The 17,765-nt window shown below is 39.0% G+C and overlaps 3 protein-coding genes and 1 long non-coding RNA gene across 9 annotated transcripts; 3 read left to right on the forward strand and 1 right to left on the reverse strand.

Annotated features, from left to right (window-relative positions):
• Nucleotides 1-545: 545 nt before the first annotated feature.
• On the forward strand, nt 546-8,170 carry LOC132906383 (circadian locomoter output cycles protein kaput). 3 transcript variants are annotated; one of them, XM_060958526.1, is made up of 12 exons: nt 546-1,070; nt 2,516-2,572; nt 2,657-2,805; nt 2,902-2,987; nt 3,275-3,479; nt 3,574-3,669; nt 3,782-3,857; nt 4,687-4,925; nt 4,999-5,237; nt 5,366-5,791; nt 5,918-6,091; nt 6,242-8,170. In XM_060958526.1, exons 1-12 carry the CDS (start codon nt 1,030-1,032, stop codon nt 6,662-6,664), a joined length of 2,211 nt encoding a protein of 736 aa, XP_060814509.1. In that variant the 5' UTR covers nt 546-1,029; the 3' UTR covers nt 6,665-8,170. The 3 variants fall into 3 exon arrangements, with proteins under 3 accessions (XP_060814509.1, XP_060814508.1, XP_060814510.1); XM_060958525.1 differs by having other exon boundaries at nt 548-1,070; nt 2,896-2,987; XM_060958527.1 differs by having other exon boundaries at nt 549-1,070; nt 2,528-2,572; nt 2,896-2,987.
• LOC132906388 (protein henna) lies at nt 7,967-13,640 on the reverse strand. Of its 2 annotated transcripts, none has more exons than XM_060958542.1 (8): nt 13,376-13,640; nt 10,491-10,619; nt 10,251-10,405; nt 9,938-10,120; nt 9,673-9,869; nt 9,223-9,485; nt 8,903-9,132; nt 7,967-8,529 (listed from the first exon to the last, which is right to left on the reverse strand). In XM_060958542.1, the coding sequence occupies exons 1-8, from the start codon at nt 13,448-13,450 to the stop codon at nt 8,367-8,369; spliced, it is 1,395 nt and encodes a 464-aa protein (XP_060814525.1). In that variant the 5' UTR covers nt 13,451-13,640; the 3' UTR covers nt 7,967-8,366. The 2 variants fall into 2 exon arrangements, with proteins under 2 accessions (XP_060814525.1, XP_060814524.1); XM_060958541.1 differs by lacking the exon at nt 13,376-13,640 and adding an exon at nt 11,140-11,299.
• LOC132906395 (uncharacterized) lies at nt 11,557-13,125 on the forward strand. Its single transcript, XR_009657981.1, has 2 exons — nt 11,557-11,935; nt 12,033-13,125. It is a non-coding gene; the product is annotated as an uncharacterized LOC132906395 (long non-coding RNA).
• A 382-nt stretch (nt 13,641-14,022) lies between the features above and the next one.
• Nucleotides 14,023-17,395, forward strand: LOC132906389 (mitochondrial basic amino acids transporter-like). 3 transcript variants are annotated; one of them, XM_060958543.1, is made up of 4 exons: nt 14,023-14,819; nt 15,039-15,272; nt 15,915-16,042; nt 16,272-17,395. In XM_060958543.1, the coding sequence occupies exons 2-4, from the start codon at nt 15,239-15,241 to the stop codon at nt 17,286-17,288; spliced, it is 1,179 nt and encodes a 392-aa protein (XP_060814526.1). In that variant the 5' UTR covers nt 14,023-14,819; nt 15,039-15,238; the 3' UTR covers nt 17,289-17,395. The 3 variants fall into 3 exon arrangements, with proteins under 3 accessions (XP_060814526.1, XP_060814527.1, XP_060814528.1); XM_060958544.1 differs by lacking the exons at nt 14,023-14,819; nt 15,039-15,272 and having other exon boundaries at nt 15,994-16,134; XM_060958545.1 differs by lacking the exons at nt 14,023-14,819; nt 15,039-15,272 and having other exon boundaries at nt 16,000-16,139.
• The last annotated feature ends 370 nt before the right edge of the window (nt 17,396-17,765 follow it).

The following is a 17,765-nucleotide window of genomic DNA, read 5'->3' on the forward strand; positions in this document are numbered from 1 at the left end:
AACGGAGCGGAAATTTTTCTACATTGGGGAATAACAAGCCGTTACGACTATCGTTTTACGGTTATCGTAAATAAATTTATATCGTAATTTAAAGTAAATTTTCAGTTTATCGTCGAGGTAGCACGAAGGCGCGGGAGGGAGAGGGGTAACGGAAATATCGATATAAACAAAAGACATTTTCTATCGCTGCCTATGAAAACGTTCAACCAAGAAATATATATCGATGCATAAAATTCGAAATGTTATTGTGTCAGCAACGTAGAACGTTACGTAAGAATACTTATATGAGCGTCGGTAAAGAATTTTACGTCACTAGAATATGTTCGTCTGCAACGAGCTTTCGATCGATCAGTCGCATCGAATAGTTTTCGCCTATAAAACTATGCTTTTGTTTTTTATCGTTTAAACTTCTTATTAATCCAAGTAATGGCTGTTTAAACTAATATCGGCACGCTATATTTATAATAAACTGGAAAACCATATCTACGAACTCGGCGAACGTCGGAAAAGAATATTGAGAGATTGTTAGAGAAGAAAATCGTGCAACGGTGGAATTTGGCGAATGAAGCACTCGGTGTCACTGCCATTTCTGTTTTCAAATCCGAGCATGCGTTCTGCCATCGTGAGTTCGCAGCCGTGTTCTCGGTATTAGAGCCCCACAGAATTGAACGCGTACAACTTCAGACGGTGCAACGAGAGACCTTCCATTGCGAAGTCGTACGTAAGCGTCGCACGTACATACGTGCATGCACCGTAAGCTATCTCGAGCGATCGTTAGAGGCTTCATCGACGGATTTTGCTGGCGCGCGAACCAGTGACTCGTCTGTTGGCGCGTGTCGTTCGAAAAATGTGTCGGCGCTTGCCGCGGAAGTGGCACCCCGAGCTTGTGAATACTACGTGGTCGACGAATACTCGTCAACAGGGGAAACCTCGAGAGAACGAGGATCGCAAGATCTGAGGCTACTGATCGACGGCGTGTCCGCGACAACACGCATACACGGACGTGACAGCGCACATACGTCAAGTTACATGGCGAGTTATTCACGAGGGCGATCCTCCAGACAATCCGAGTAAGTGACACGCGACTATTAGCACATCGCTCAACGAATAATAACAACGATAATGTTTATCGACCGTCTGAAAATTCAATAAACGTCGACGATGAAAATTGGAAAATTTAACCAACGATAGAACATCACGTCAGCCCTATCGATCTATTACGATTCGATAGTCACCGATCTGTCGATCTTGTTTGTCATTTATTTGCACGCAGATGATTTTTATTTCGCTGATCGTTAGGAGCGGTGCGAGCGTCTGGTCAAGACTGGCACGATCTATCGTGCTCCGTTCCATCGATCGATACCGCGAATCGATATTTACGATTCGTTGTCTTCGCCGTTGTTATCGTGGCACGATTATCACTGCGTGCAGCGCGCGACCGGTAGATCGATGCTGCAACTTGATTATCAACGATCGTGCCGCGATTTATACGATCGATAAGGTCGAGCTTGGTGCTGTACGCTACGTTGCGTTGGTCGTCCGACGATCGCTCGCAGACGTCCGATCGCCAGGGACGCGTAACGTGTTCTGATCGATGCACTCGCGCGGCGATATTCCTACACTCGAATCGACGACTATTATTTTCTATCGCTCCGAATTTTTTTAGAGAATTACACTTTGAAGCTTCTGTTCGATTCCTTAGAATATATATATTTCGTTTGATACATCGTTTCGTATTGATTTCGATATTTAGTCTTCGCGATAATGCATTCCTATGTAAACTCATAGTAACTTCGTTGTCCTCTGTTAAGGTCTTGTCGTTGACAATAAATATTTCATTATTAAATATTTGATTTACTTGGTTGCCGCGTCAGAAGCGTGCTTTCTCTTTTGTTATATTATGCTTTGTAAATTCTCTTCGCGATATATAGACGAATCAGTAATTTTAAAATATCGACTGAACGATTTAACACGAAAGTAAATAATATTTCGCGAAATACGCGTTCGATGATGTATTAGGCGTCCGGCAATCTCATGAAATAACGTTATTCTAACCAATATCGATTGCCGAACCTGTTACACAATAAGCAGTTCGTGGTATTGATTTTATTGTAATGCACGTGTAGTATCCCTGTGCCGAGTGAGAAAATCACAAGCAGATGCGTTTCGAATTATCTTCTTCCCCTCTCGACACCTGATGCTGATAATCTAATTTTACGATTATTATATTCTACATTTTCTAACTTTAATTCTAAATCTGCAATATCAAATAATCACGATATCATAACCGTGGGATAATTCTACGTCCGAATTTGAAAGTCCATTTAACGAAATACGTAGTATCCTAGGAGCAAATAATATTTCCTATTCCTCTTTCTTCTTTTAATTGATAGGAAAGAAATTTATATCGTAAAAGTACGTTCGAGTACATTAATACCGACGATAATCCTAATGTTACAATGGTAGCAATGTTGCTTTATAAATTTATAATATTTTTTCTTAATATATCCATGAGCTTCCTGTCCAGTGATACGATGGACGATGACGTTGACGAGAAGGATGACACGAAACGGTAAGCGTTCAATTAGAAACGTTATCGCTTCGTGCAACGCCTCTGAAGGTTCCAAACTAACCGTAGAATCTTTTACCGCCTTAGAAAATCACGAAATCTGAGCGAAAAGAAACGGAGAGATCAGTTCAACATGCTGGTGAACGAACTTGGTAGCATGGTCAGCTCGAATACGAGGAAAATGGATAAATCCACAGTACTGAAGTCCACTATTTTGTTTTTAAAAAATCACAACGGTACAACGTTTAATAATTTAACTCTCTTCTTTTCTCAACGATTACGTTTAATTACGAATATTATTAATTTCGAGCTTGAAAATGCCGTAGAAATAGCTGTCAGATCGAGGGTACACGAGATTCAAGAAGATTGGAAACCGTCGTTCCTGTCCAACGAAGAATTTACGCATCTGATATTAGAGGTACGATTATTGTGTAATAAAACATACATATTCTTCTATCGTGTGTATAGTCATCGATTTGAAACAGTGTCGCTGTCGGTTATAAGGTTGAGATCGTCAAACACTTTAACTTGTATTTCTATATAATTTTTCTATATATAGAGAAAGAGACGAATGACTTTTGTAATAAACCATCTTCGTTCGATTTCGGAACGAACTCAAGCTTATAAAGATGTTACTGAAAGTAGCACGATCGATATGACCCGACTAAAGTTTTTACTAATAAAAACACAAACGACGTTTCTTAGGCTCTGGACGGTTTTATAATGGTATTTTCTTCAAGCGGGCGCATTTATTATGTGTCTGAAAGCGTCACGTCTCTTCTCGGGTATCTTCCCAACGAACTGGAGAACACGACGATCTACGACATCACTTATCAAGAGGATCAATCTCCTCTCTACAACGTACTTCTGAATCCTGCGATCACAAAAGACCAACGAAACATTAAACAGGGTACTATTTTTTAAGAAATACATTTTTTGGAAGAAAAAGAATATCGAGTATGGTACATCGGTAAATGTATTAAAATCGTTATGCGTATTTACAGAGGAGAAAATATCTTTCTCGTGTCACATCAAAAGAGGAGGCATAAATGTCCAAGAAAATCCAATATACGAGCTTGTGCAATTTGTCGGATATTTTCGTACGTAATTATATATACATATAATAATGTTTCATATATATGTAACGTTATTTTTCATTCCGATTTATATATATATATACTGATATCTAAAAATTTACCTATTTGTTTACAGGTTCTGACGTCGATACAGACGCGGATAACTTGCTTCCGAACACGAAATTCAGCAATACTACTGGAATGGATACGAAGTAATTTCGTTTGATAAATAAGACATAAGTAAAACACGCATGTACATTTAGTCGCTTTCGATTGAAATATATGGTCGTTGCTAGTTAATATGTTATCGACAGATTTGGAATTGTTAAGGTTATTCGGTGTATGTGGAATTAAAGAAACGCGTGGGTAAATTGTAAGGTATTGTAAGTATATGTATTGTGAATATTAAAGTACAAATTGTGAGAGTACAATCTAGAAAGAAAAGTCGTTGCTCTTTTCTTCGGTTGTTGATAGCAGCATCCAGCGGAGACTCGTTGTACATCCGTGTTGAAGTGATCGCCACTTCTAAGAAAACTCTACGTCTGGTCTTTGGTTTTCTCAAGCGCCGAGGTCATCGATAGCGCATAGACAAAAGAAAGCGTCGATGACAGACCATAGACGGTACACGTGCGACGTTGGTTTCGGGGGTTCTTTTAGTCTCAGGGTAACATTGCTTCGGTTCCCGGGCATCCCTCGGTCGCAATGGAACCGGTCATCGTGGAGGTTTTAGTCGGTTGGAGTCCGACACTACCACGCCGCTCTTCCCCCTAGAGGCGGCAGGTGTCCGTGCGGATTTCCTCCACGTTAAAAATAGGGTAACATTGCTAACGCGAGGATCTGGACCGGCTTACATTGTATTCCTTTGTACTTTAATATTCACAATATATATACTTGCAATATCTTACAATTTACCCACGCGTTTCTTTAATTCCACATACACTGAATAACCTTAACAGGAATGAAAGAACTGCACGGATGGAAAGCACGTAGAAACATGTGATCTATCGAACCGTCGCAATAAACTCGTTTGTGTTCTCTTAGATTAGTTTTCGTGGGTACAGGACGCCTCCAGACGCCACAGTTGATCCGCGAATTATCGGTGATGGATAACACAAAATCGGAATTCACTTCGCGACATAGCCTCGAGTGGAAATTCCTATTTCTGGATCATCGAGCGCCGCCTATTATCGGATATTTGCCATTCGAAGTGTTGGGCACGTCTGGATACGATTATTATCACGTGGACGACTTGGACAAGGTGGTTACTTGCCACGAATCACGTATGTATCCGATAAAGGCAGAAAATATCGGGAAAAAACGATGAGCTTGGAATTATGAGAAATTTATTGGTAGTGATGCAGAAGGGTGAAGGAACCTCCTGTTACTACAGATTCCTCACGAAGGGGCAACAATGGATATGGTTGCAAACTAGATTTTATATCACGTACAATCAGTGGAATTCGAAGCCAGAATTTATCGTCTGCACGCATTACGTTGTCAGTTACATAGACGTGATCAAGGAATTGCGTAAGGAGTCGGAAAGTTTTAACAAGGAGCAGAGTCAGGATGTTCTGATGCCAGTGGAACAGCAGGTGAATTTACTCGTGTAAATTTTATACATTTAATATTTGGGTGCCTGACAACCGTCGTGGCCATTAAATTCCATGATCGTACGATTCCAGACATTCCGTAGAATAACGTGCGCGCAATCTTCTTACAGGTGACCACGTCTTGTCCGGTTCCTCCGACGCAATGGCCAGCGAAATCGTCGAAAACGTCGAAATCGATAGCATCGAACACGCGGCCGCGACATCACGTGGAGAGCTCCGATAGTTCGTCGATGTCGGCGTCTATGCAAAGCTCGCCGCATTCGCAGATAACGCACGTTTCACGATCGAAAGGCGCCTCGGCGAATAGCTCTGTGCCGTCGAAGACTCAAATGCCTCAAATCGATAACAGACAACAGCAGCAGCAACAGCAGCAGCAGCAGCAACAGTCGCAACAACAATCTTTGTTAGAGGTTGATCAAAGTTGCATCAACTTTATGGAACAAGCGCAGTACACGACCGTTAATTTGCAACCTGTGGTTAGCACAGGCTTCGTAACTCCTGCCGCGCCGATTATATCCACATTGCCAACGCACGAGGTAAAGCAACGATTATCAGGTTGTTCGAAATTGAAACGCAGCCAATATATCTTTATGAGATCAGTTTGTCGTTAAAACGCTGCTGAGGATACAGCGTGTCGTACACGAATATCTGCGTATTTGTAGATGTTACATCAGCAAGATATCGTGATGACACCAGCACAGAATCAAATTCAAGACGAGCTGCAACGGAAACACGAAGAACTGCAACAATTAATAGTGCATCAGCAGGAAGAATTGCGAAGAGTGTCGGAACAGTTGTTCATCGCTAGATACGGTATTTTATCGCCGTTGCTCAATGTAAGTATATATTTATGAGCACGTTGATGTTTTCTACGATTAGATATTTTCATGCGAGTAAATCGAAATATCGCAAATAAAAGCCGACATCATGGTGGGTAAAATCATGGTTCACGTCATTTGTTTTGTAAATTACAAATATTTTTTTAGACGGGCATGCCGTACAATACTGCGAATACGTGTCAACAGATGAATAGGTGCAATACGAACAATTCGAACGTTCAGTTGCCAACGTCTAGCAACGTTCAAGGAGTAAACGTTCTTCCTTTACCGATTACCGTTCCAGTGCCAATCGTGCCTACAGAGTTGTTCTCTCATCCATTGACAGTGAGTCCAGTGCCAACGATGTCAACTACAGCGCAAGGTAACGTAGGTACGATGATCCAAACGCAACAGCAGCAGCACCAGCAACTGCAACATCAGCAGCAACAGTCTCAACAGCAAGCACCAACGCGACAAAATGGCAACCCACCGGATCTCGTGCCTTTCCAAATGTGTCCACATCAAGCGGATATATTGTATAACGAGATAGAGCCATCCGCGAATCAACAACAGAGATCGTCGCAAAATTGAAAAAGTCCCTTTCTTTGATTCTCTATCGGCGATCTCGGTTGAAGTTCTTCGGTTAAGGAACTGATATTTGAAGTTGAAAAGAAATTTGATCAGGAATTCGTCCAAGATGGAACGGATATCGAGGGACGTGGCTTCGATCGTCGCGAATCGAAACGCGCCGTGCGATTCTGTTCGCGTCTCGTGCAGGAACGAGACACGAAGAATTTCGTATTTTTATACAAATGTGAGATGTATGTACAAAAGATATTCCGTGTAAGAAGTGAAGTCGCGTTTGTAACGCAAATTATAACGCGGACGATGAGAACTTCTGTTTGCTTCGATCGAACCTCTCGATCATATTTGCGTTAATTTTTTGAAAAGAAGAAAAGTCGGACGAAAAAGAGATTTTTTGTGCTAAAGAAAAGGTAAGGAATTCGAGTCTATGGTACTTTTTATCGTTGTGGCACATTCTCGAGTGTCGAGATTCTCTTGCATATCGCGTATATTCGTCTGTTCAATTTATGTCGAAGTAGCATACTAAAAAATCGCTGCGAACCTCCTTCGTTATTTATTTACGATCGACGCGAGATAATTCTGCGAAACGTCGATATTTATCCCTTGAAGTTTAAGGGGCCACTTTGCATCTTCCACCACGTATATACATATGTGTAAAAATTCTGTATAAAGTTTATCCACTCGGTGACAGCGTATACGTGAACTGGCTCTTTGAGTCGGACATAACAAAAGGATAGTTGTTTGATTGATTTAAAAAAGTACAAAACACAGGTAAAATTACTTGGAACTCTGATCGAACGCTTTGTGTTCCAAATACATGTGTATCTCGGACGATAAAGTTTGAGAATTATTTTTGTTATTCACCGGACCACATAGAAACTAAAGAGAACCGAATTTTTCAAAAAACAGGGTATATTTACGTACGTATGTATACAAGGTATTTTTGTTACGAATTCTCAGCGTTTTTTTTTTTTTTTTTTTTCGTAAACGATAGATTTTACGACGAAAGAGAAACAAACAGAAAACGAGTGTCCTATTTCTCTCACAAACCTACCGCTTGTTAGAAAAACACCGGCGACTAATACAACAAATTTACCTTGTATATATATATATATATGGTTAAGAAGGCGAAAAAAAGAAAGTACAATAATATATTTTGTTGTAAATGTATCATGATAATAAGCTATTTGTAAATGTACGTGTCTATAGAGAAACAACGTGTATTATACCCGTGTGTATGGCATCGAAATCGATATATTTTACGATCACGATCGTGTTAGATGGATTATACATATGTATGTATACATATTATACATATTATACATATATTTATTGAAACATAGGATTCATATACATTCCGATGAATTAGCCGGATCCCGATGAACGTATCTGACAGGCTATTACGTATTAAGACAATAACTTTTCTCACGTATGATTGTAAATTATGGTATAAAAATTTGAGAATTATATACATATTCAACGTGCAAATAAAGGTTCCTAAAAACAGCGAGATATCGTTCGTCATCGAGTCATTGATCGTTTCTTTTTCATTTCAGGTTGAAAAATCAGGTTTCCCTCGAATTGGACTAAATCGGAAAGTATTTCATCTCCTCTTCTCGATTTATTTTATTTCATCGTATAAACAGTTTCGCATTGTTAAATACCTACTATATGTAACGTGGTTAATCGATAAGATTATGTGAAAATTCTATTGCCTCAATTTTCTTAGAGCGTCCATTAAAATTTGTACTTCTTGATTCACGTTGTGCACAAGATCCTCGATTTGATGCTTGCTGTCGATGATGCTGATGCTCTGGGTATACGGGTCGTATCTCACTCCGAACTTCCTCGGTATACTCTCTGTGAATTTACTGCAAACAGAAATAGAAATGAAAAATCGTCCGATCGATAATTGGATAAAAAGAGAGTGAAAAAAGGAACTACCGATTCTCCCTCCCTCATGCTGTATTTATAACAATTTATCGTTTAGAATGGCTGATCGCATAAGTTAAAAGTCGTTATACGCAGTAAGAGGCAGGAAATTCCCGTAATTCTGTGGCGTAATAGAGATGAAAGTTATACGAATCGTTATGTTGCGCGATTATATAATTGCATGCATACTTTTAAATCGCATGCATCGTTGGCTAACTCCGAAGATGAAAAGCTTTCATAACAAATAAAGATCTTTCTTTCACTCGCGATAAGACGATAAGCAAGCTGAAAACTTGGGTCAGTCTACTTTACATCATTTTCTGTTTGGCGTCTTCGAAATTCTCGGCAACGTAATAGACAGGCTGGTACTCGGTTATCGGATACTTTTGCAACGCTGTCTTTGCTGGTTCGAAGGGACGCAATTCTGGTTTGTCGCTCAAACAATACTCGAGTTCGCCGAAAGATGAAAGCAATCCAGCACCGTATGCCTTTAGCTCGCCGTTTTGTTGGCACAGACCGTACTCAACCGTGAACCAGAAGCACTGCAACAAATTTTTAATGTTCTCTTTATCACATAGCCTACGAAATGGAGAAAGAACTATGAATAAATTGCGGATGGAAGGAAAAATTACCGTAGCTAATTTTTCGATGTACTCGTCAGGAGATCCGAGAGACGCCAAGCCAACGACTTGACAAAATTGTGCGAATGACGGATCAGCGAACAAGGGAACGTGACCCAGTACCTCGTGACAGATATCAGGTTCAGGCGTGTACAATGGTTTACTACCGTGCCTGATGTACTGCGTGCAGTGAAATACTCTGAAGGCTAGACCAGCTAGGAAGTCACGCGAAGACAGAAGGCCAGCCACAGGTCGAAGAGTGAAACCGGTGCAATCTATGCAGATATTTAAGAATAGCGGAAAAATTAAGACGAAGAGCTGACAATAACGACAGGTGAAAATACATAAATCTCGTTGCTGTTGTTTTATGTTGTCGTACGAATATCGTAGAAATTCAGTATCTCGAAATTGGAAATAAAAGATATTACTATTATCTATTAGATGGAATAAAACGACTAATACCTTTCAAAAAGTTTGATATGTCCTCCAATTGTGGAATATTGTCCTCTCTGTAGCCACAGTTTTCGATTAGCAAAGGAAACACGTGATTATGTTCCTTGCAGGCATACTTTGGATAAAGCTTCGTTAAGTTTCTAAAAACTACACCCCATGTTTCGATCTCTTCTTTGGTATACTCCACCCTTGGTATTGATTGACCGCTAAGAAAATATAAGAATAGTGTTACGAATGCATATATGTATTTATAATTTCCTGTAATAGCACTCACTATTTGTAATTGAACGCCAAATCCGCAAAGTATTTGCGCCTTTGTCGATAAACAGGATCCGTGAAGCCAGGATGATCGCTATCCAATTCTGCCCCATACGAGAGAATTTGATTGGCAAACTTGTCCAGATCTCTGATTCTTCTTGGAAACCATGGTACAGTTCCCATGTTATCTTTGTGATTTCTATAAATATAAATAACATTGAAAATTAAAAGACATCTCCTTAAAATAAAAGAATTCTGTAAAGTGCTAGTTTTTAAATATTTATGATTTGTAAAAAATATTCAAAAATCCTTTATTATTAAACATTCACCTAGAAATGATGGAGAAGTAGCTGCATTGTTCTCGCAGTTTTTCAATCACTGTTCCAAGGTCTCCGCCAGGTACGCATTCCACCATAAACTCGTACATATCCGTTCGACGAAGGGAGCTTCTGGATTCTATATGCGACAGATTAACCTTATGTTCCTGCGAATAAAATCAAAGTTGAAATTTTATCGCTTCGATAATACTCGATTTATTGCTCGCCAATGGATGGCATCGATGTACTTACGGCGAAAAGTTTAAGATATTTGCTCAACGCTCCGACAGAATCCTCTTCTTTGGGTGAAAAGATCAGGCAGGTGCTCTTTGCCGAGTCCTTGCCTTCTTTGATGTAATTTCCCCCATGTATCAGCGTAGGCTTTTAAAAATTGTGATATCGTTAAAAATGCGTAGTCTGATGGCCAATCTTTTTATAGAACGTTGACACGATTGGATAAAAATTCGCTTGTCTGGAAATATCTATACCATAAATTCTAAATAACCGTTATGTTAATGAAGATGTCGGCGAAATATATTTTATGAGAAGAGCCGATTATAAATCGAACTCGTCTCCAAATTCTCCCGTACGTACGTAACATGGAAAAAGATATATTGAAAAAAGGATATGTTATAACCGTATTAGTTGTCAAATTTAATACTGAAAATATTTTCCAAGTCACATCGAACAGATCCGATCGTTCCAAGTAGAAATAATCTACGAAGCATGGCTGTGAAAATAAAAATCGTATACCGGTGTGATGAAATTAAAAAGGTCAGAAAAGGTGAGACACGAATAGCTCTCTTTTGTTCAACGTTTGGCAAAGAAAAAACAAAAAAGAATGAAAAAGAAAGGAAACTTATAAATTAAAGAATCCTTATGCAAAAGTGTTAGTCCTTACATCGTGCATCGTTAGCAAGACTTCGGCATGATTCTTGCAGGTGAACGGAGGCAAAGTCTTTTCCTCGTGAACCATGTTACCACTTATCGTCCTGAGACACGTTTACAGAAACTACGTTCCATTAATCCGTCACAGATACTTATACATTCACCGACAATTTCCCCTTCCTCCTCCTTTTATAACTATCGTTCCTGGTTTCTCAAACGATCTTGGACATTTTGCACGAAAGAAATAGGATTTGCAATCTTTCCGATCGCTCGTTCCTTGACTTTGGACTCGTTGTATCGTCAGGAAGGATGAAATTCATGATAATCGATTAAACTTTCTAGGAAAATTAACCGATGAACAAAATAAAACGTAACTCGGCGAAAAGCGTGCAATTTTTCGTTATTTTTGCATCATGCTAACCATGACGAAGGATTGCTAGATGTCAAGGCTGATTTCACTGGACGAAACTTTTTGCTCGATAAACTCGTAGAGAATGCGATGCAACATCGTCGATAGTCATCACTATTGCTCGCTTGGTGATAGAGGAAACATACATATCCATCTTCCTTGCAAGCGTTTGACTTTGGTAGACGATCGAGGAAATTATTTTCGTTAATTTATGATAAAATTAAAGCAGAAGAAAAAGAAGTGAAAGTAAATAGCGTAATTTCTTGCCGTTCAGATTTCTCTTGGACAAATCGAATTGGAGAGATTCGACTTTGGTAACTTCACTTTTCCGTAAAAGCGTATCGTGTATTTTTCGAAACGTTTAAAGATCGATAATCAAATTTGTACAAGAATGTACGAGGTAAGTGGTTGTATATACAAATTACTGTACTTTTACTCAAGTATGTTATTAACAGAATTATATATAATCTGATGTTCACGTATGATTAATTTCTCAGAGCTCGAGGAAATGTCCGATTATAAATCGATGATTTTTACATGACAGCACGCAGACTTAAACAATTATATAATAATTGTATCTTATCTACTTGTTAGAAGAAAAATTTACTGCAAGAGAATTCGTGTGAAAAACATACAAACTCGTTCTCTCGCTAACATGTACGTATATAATAAATATTTTATCACTGTGTTGCAAAGTGAATCATTATTTACATAGCAGGATTGTGATCGACATTGCATGATTAATGAAAATCGTTCAACGATGTATGTAAATTGACATGTAAATGAAAATAAATTATTAATTTATTTTGTTACTCTAGATCAAGCATCATGACAAATAAAATACGTCCATTCGTGTATTATAATACCGATATACATACATAATAACTGCTTCAAGGTTTCTATGATGTATAGTTCGGTTACATAATAATTGCATGTTTATGCAAATGTTTAGATTAAAGTTAGATTAAGTTTAAATTACAAAACGGGAGGCTCATAAACATTTAGCTTTTCTTAAGAAAATAAATATTATTGACGATACAGGTAGTAGTAGTGTAATAACGATACAATGCGTATAAACATAGGTGATAATTAACGTACGAGTTCTCTCGCGATTTATTTGAATCGTACTTCAGGAACTGTATCAGCGTTTCCTTTCTTGCTCGCGCAAACGGGTTTTCTGAATTGACCGTGAACGTAAAACGCAATTTAGAGCGAAACTGGTCTCCAGTGCATTGTGATAATCGCACAATTAAAAATCTCAAGAAAAAATAATTACGCGATTGTAATCGAAGGTTGCGAATTTCTTGAATGTATAATTGCAAATTATATCCAACGTTGAGGTAATTTAAAATGAAAGTAAATTAGTGGCACAAAGAATGTATCGTTAGATTTTTGCACCGTATTAACGGAACTTTGTCAAAATGTATTATTAAATTAATATAATTTAATCGATTACGATGTATACGAAGCAACAATTAATTTTTTACCAAAGTTTCTTCATTTCGTTTCGGTTTACGTTTCAACGACGTTGCGGAAATTCCGAAGAAAATTCATGTTTTAAGAACAAAGCTGACGATATACGGAATAAAATGATTATGTACTCTGTTATCGTGCGTCCTATCCTAATTCATTTACTTTCTAACGATGTGTCAAAACTAAGATTTTTGTTCTATTCTCAATGTTATCTTTCCGTAAATTTTCCCGTACTTTTGTACTTTGTACTTACTTATGTACTTTGTTATCGTGCGTCATTTCCTGATTCGTTTACTTCCTTACGATATGTCGAAACTAAGGTTTTCGTTCTATTCTCAATGTTATCTTTCCGCAAATTTTCTCTTACCTTGTCAAGGATTGGAGAATCGGACGCGTCATTTTGAGACGTCGATCGAGATTTTGGTACAGCTTTCGCGTACATATCAGGATCTGCGGTATAAAGCTGCGAGAAGAATTGAAATTGTGTCACGATTTTCACGAGACGAGCGTCTTGATAGGACTGGTTCTCGTCTTGTCGAGCTGGTCTGTTTTAATGAGATGCCGCTACAGGTTTATATCAAATACTCGATTGTGAGAATAAAGCAGCGAATAAATACCGATATAACAAAGGCGACATTTAAACACGTGAAAACACACGGTGTCTTAGTTGAACAGATTGAAATGTTTCGAGCAATGTCTGTGACTGATTGAATATCGCTACATTTTTTTACATAGTGATTTTCACATAGAGTATACTTTTCACGATATCGATAGCCCGAGGATGTTCACGATTCTATGGAAAATGTAAGCGTGCGAAAACTTAAGTATAACATGGGCTAAAGTTAAAGTAAAGCGTTTATTGTAATTTTATTGCAATATCAAGAGGATAAAAGACGCAAAAAGATAACAAGTTAGGAGCGTGATCTTTCTCGTCGCATAAAAATGATTTGTAATGATCAGCAATTTGTCGTTTCAATTACGTACAAGACGAACACAAGCATGCTTCGATCGGCCATTCGTTTCCATCGACTTTAAAATGCGCGATATATCGCGCAATAGATATCATCGAGACAAATGTAGCAGAGAAAGCTACACTCTCTCATTCGTTAAAATTCACGAATCGAATCACAATTTCGTAGAAAAAATAATCTAAACTTAACCAGTCACGTTCCACAAAATTTACGACAAGATCGCTCAAAAATATATCGTTATTAAGGAAAATCAGAAAATACAATAAAATGGACAATTTTCCGAAGCAAATAGTTCTCCTTGAAGCTTCTACCGCTGTTTAACGTCGTTCGTCCATTCTCAGTACGATTAATAATAATCAAATCGAGACAATGTAATCGAGCACGAGTAACTGTTTACCAAACATGAACGCCAGTGAACGCCAGTGAACGCCAGTGAACGCCAATGAACGCCGACGAACGCCCAAATAATTTGATTGGACGTGCTGTTATCAGCGTTTGACCCTCACACTGTCTCTTCGCGATAATAGGTCACGTGGGGATGCGCGAGTGTTAATAACCCTGTCGTAATATAGCGAAGATTTTAATATTGGTGGAACAACAAAACGATGATAATTCGAGTATGATCTTTGCTCCAAGAAAGGCAAGAATCTCGTTGAAACGTTAGTATCTGTGAAAAATTGTGTTCGATCGCAGGAGCATGGAAGAAACTTGTCTTCTCTCCAAAGATTTCTAGTTAAAGAGTAGCGAATTTTTAATTAAGCGAATCAAAACGCTACAGAGAAAGAATCAACACGTACGTTAGTTCGGCCCACTTGAGATGTAGCGATGCTTTACTACTCGGTAAGTGGATATTATCTTTCTTAATGACTTGCTTTCATTTGTCCGCGTTTCTTCTCGTTTCGTCGCTCGAAAAAATTCTTTCCGATTAAACTTACACGTTCGTTACTATCTAAAAGAATTTGATTTTGTGGCAAGAAATTTGTTCAGTGAAGATTATTCTCCGCTGAAATTGTATATTTATAAGCTGCGGGAGAATTTTAATCGAAATTCACGTTGCAGGCACGAGTACGACAAAACTGTGATCAATCTTACATGGATTCCACTTATCCGATAGCGAGAACGAACCGATTTGCGATTTATATTCGCGTCTATGCTTCCTTAACAAACGTGACAGAAAGATTTTACGAGAATAACAACGTGCAGAATTCACGATCACCTTACGGGTGGAAGAAACGGGTAGAGATAAGCAATAGACGAGAATGGCCCTGGACTTTTTCGCCGGATGCGTGGGAGGTAGATAATTCGCTTCGTTCAATTTCACTTGCATTTTTTCTTAAGGCTGCTACAATCTCGAAATTTTTATGTGCCAATCTCGCTCTTTTTTCGACGAATAAATTTTTTCCAAGAGACTGCAGACTTTCACGTCTCCAATTATCACGTTTAACTTCATCGTACGCAACACGTTTTCAGGCTTTTGCGTAGAAATCGCGTTCCTTATATGCGATGTTAGCGTTGAGTAACGTTAAGCGTGTACAACGAATCTCAGAAAAAGATACAAATCTTTAGAATAAAATTAATATTTACGAGCGATTATAAAATTATAAAAATAATGGCACTAGAGGATAAGAAAATGTACGGTCTTCGATGTACAACGCGTCGACCAATTATAATTCTCGTCGTAAAAACGATCGTTACAATTGCTTTCATTGATAATTTGTTAGCTTTGCGCAAGAAGAAAATGTAACGTATGTGATTGAATTTTATCGGCGGATAAAAGCTCGGTGACGGGAGGCGAGAGTAAGAATGGCGAACATTTTTATTTTTCTTCCATTTCTTTCGCGATTAAAATATCTTCATTCCCCCCAAATAATCTATACAATAACCATAGAATAAGATGTTGCAGGAGAAATAAAAGTGTGAAATAATTTGTTTGAGGGTGCGCCGGTATTGTGGTGGGATATCCTTTGGACACGATCAAAGTGCACATGCAAACGCAAGACTACCGCAACCCGAAGTACAAAGGCAACTGGGATTGCTTTCGGACGTTACTCGCAAAAGAATCGGTATTTTATACACACAAATCAAGAAACTAACGATCGAAGGATAGCACTGATCGCAAGAATAGTCAGAGATGAATATTTTTTAATAACATAAAGCAAAGTAAAAACTGTTAATAGCTATTAGCGATTGTTAAGATACGATTGGAATTGATTCTCGTCGTGTCGCAAATCGATCGATCATCAAATTTTAATACGATTTTCCAGTTTCGATCGATACGATTAATTGTTCTAGGTAGCAGGACTTTACCGGGGTATGTCGTCTCCGTTGGCAGGCGTGGCATTGGTGAACGCCGTGATCTTCGGCGTCTACGGTCAAACCCAAAAATACACACCCGATCCTGCCTCGTTCACCTCCTACTTCGCCGCTGGGGCCTTAGCAGGGATTGTTCAAAGTCCGATTTGCAGTCCCATTGAACTAGCGAAAACGCGTATGCAATTGCAAACCTCCGCTGCGCGATTCTCAGGTCCGATGCAATGTCTCAAAAACGCGTACACACAGGAAGGATACCGTGGCGTGTTCAAAGGCTTGAACATCACGTTACTCAGAGAAGCTCCAAGTTTCGGTGTCTACTTCCTCGTGTACGAAGCTTTGACGAAAATGCCGGATAACGTTCCTGTTTCAACGTCACGCATGTTGTTAGCCGGAGGACTGGCTGGCACCGCTTCTTGGGTGATCTCTTATCCTCTGGACGTGATCAAATCGCGAATTCAAGCAGATGGAAATCGTTACGCCGGATTGGTCGATTGTCTGAGACAGTCGGTGAAAACGGAAGGATACTCTTGCTTGTACAGGGGACTCAGCTCGACCATCGTCAGGGCGTTTCCAACAAATGCCGTGACGTTCACCGCAGTCGCGTGGACTTTCAGACTGTTGGGCCAAGAGAACGTAGAAACGAAGAAAGAGGAAAAACAGATATCGATGGAATCGATCGGCGAGACTCTGGATATGCGCGAACCCTTCTTGGAAAAGTGGAACAATTTTTTAACCAGCGTGTCCAGAAGAATGGTAACTCGTGGATTACCATATTCCACGTTGTCCATGACATCCACGGACGAGTTGAAGCTAGAGTGGTCCGTTCAGTGCAAGGATAACGAGAAATGGACAAAGGAAGGGGTCAAGTACGGAGAACAAACTCGAGCAGATAAACTTGGCAGAGAAGAGGATGAGAAACCGACGACATCCACGGAGGATGTGGAAAGTTTGAAAGAACTTGTTGAGAAGAAAGTGGACAGGACTGTAAGACGCTAATCACGATTTTCTGACTTTCAGAAATCTTAGAGATGTACCAGTTTTATAAACAAAACTGACGGAACTACCGATGGAAATATATCTTTAAGACGCGATACGTGATATAATTGGAGTGACTCTCGAGAATTTATCTTATTTTTATATTCGTGTTATGACTTTGTTTGTTGTGTTGTTGTTGTCGTCGTCGTCGTCATCGTCGACGTCGTCATTGTTGTTGTTGTTATTGTTGTTGGTGCCGCTGTTGTTATTGTAGTTGACGTTGCTGTTATCCAGCAACAATTTTCCTCGAACAATTTTCCTCGAAATAAAGAGTTTCGAAATGCTCCATGAACGTTAACCTTATCGTGTTTAATGTATTTCAACATGACATTATCTTTGATATATACGTATGAAATTTCCAAAAGCATCAATCTACGACTAAATTCCCGCTATTCTCCGTCTTACATATTTCATCAAATATCTCTTTTCCATAATCGT

This window comes from Bombus pascuorum, chromosome 4 (genome assembly GCF_905332965.1).
Source record: "Bombus pascuorum chromosome 4, iyBomPasc1.1, whole genome shotgun sequence".
NCBI lineage: Eukaryota > Metazoa > Arthropoda > Insecta > Hymenoptera > Apidae > Bombus > Bombus pascuorum.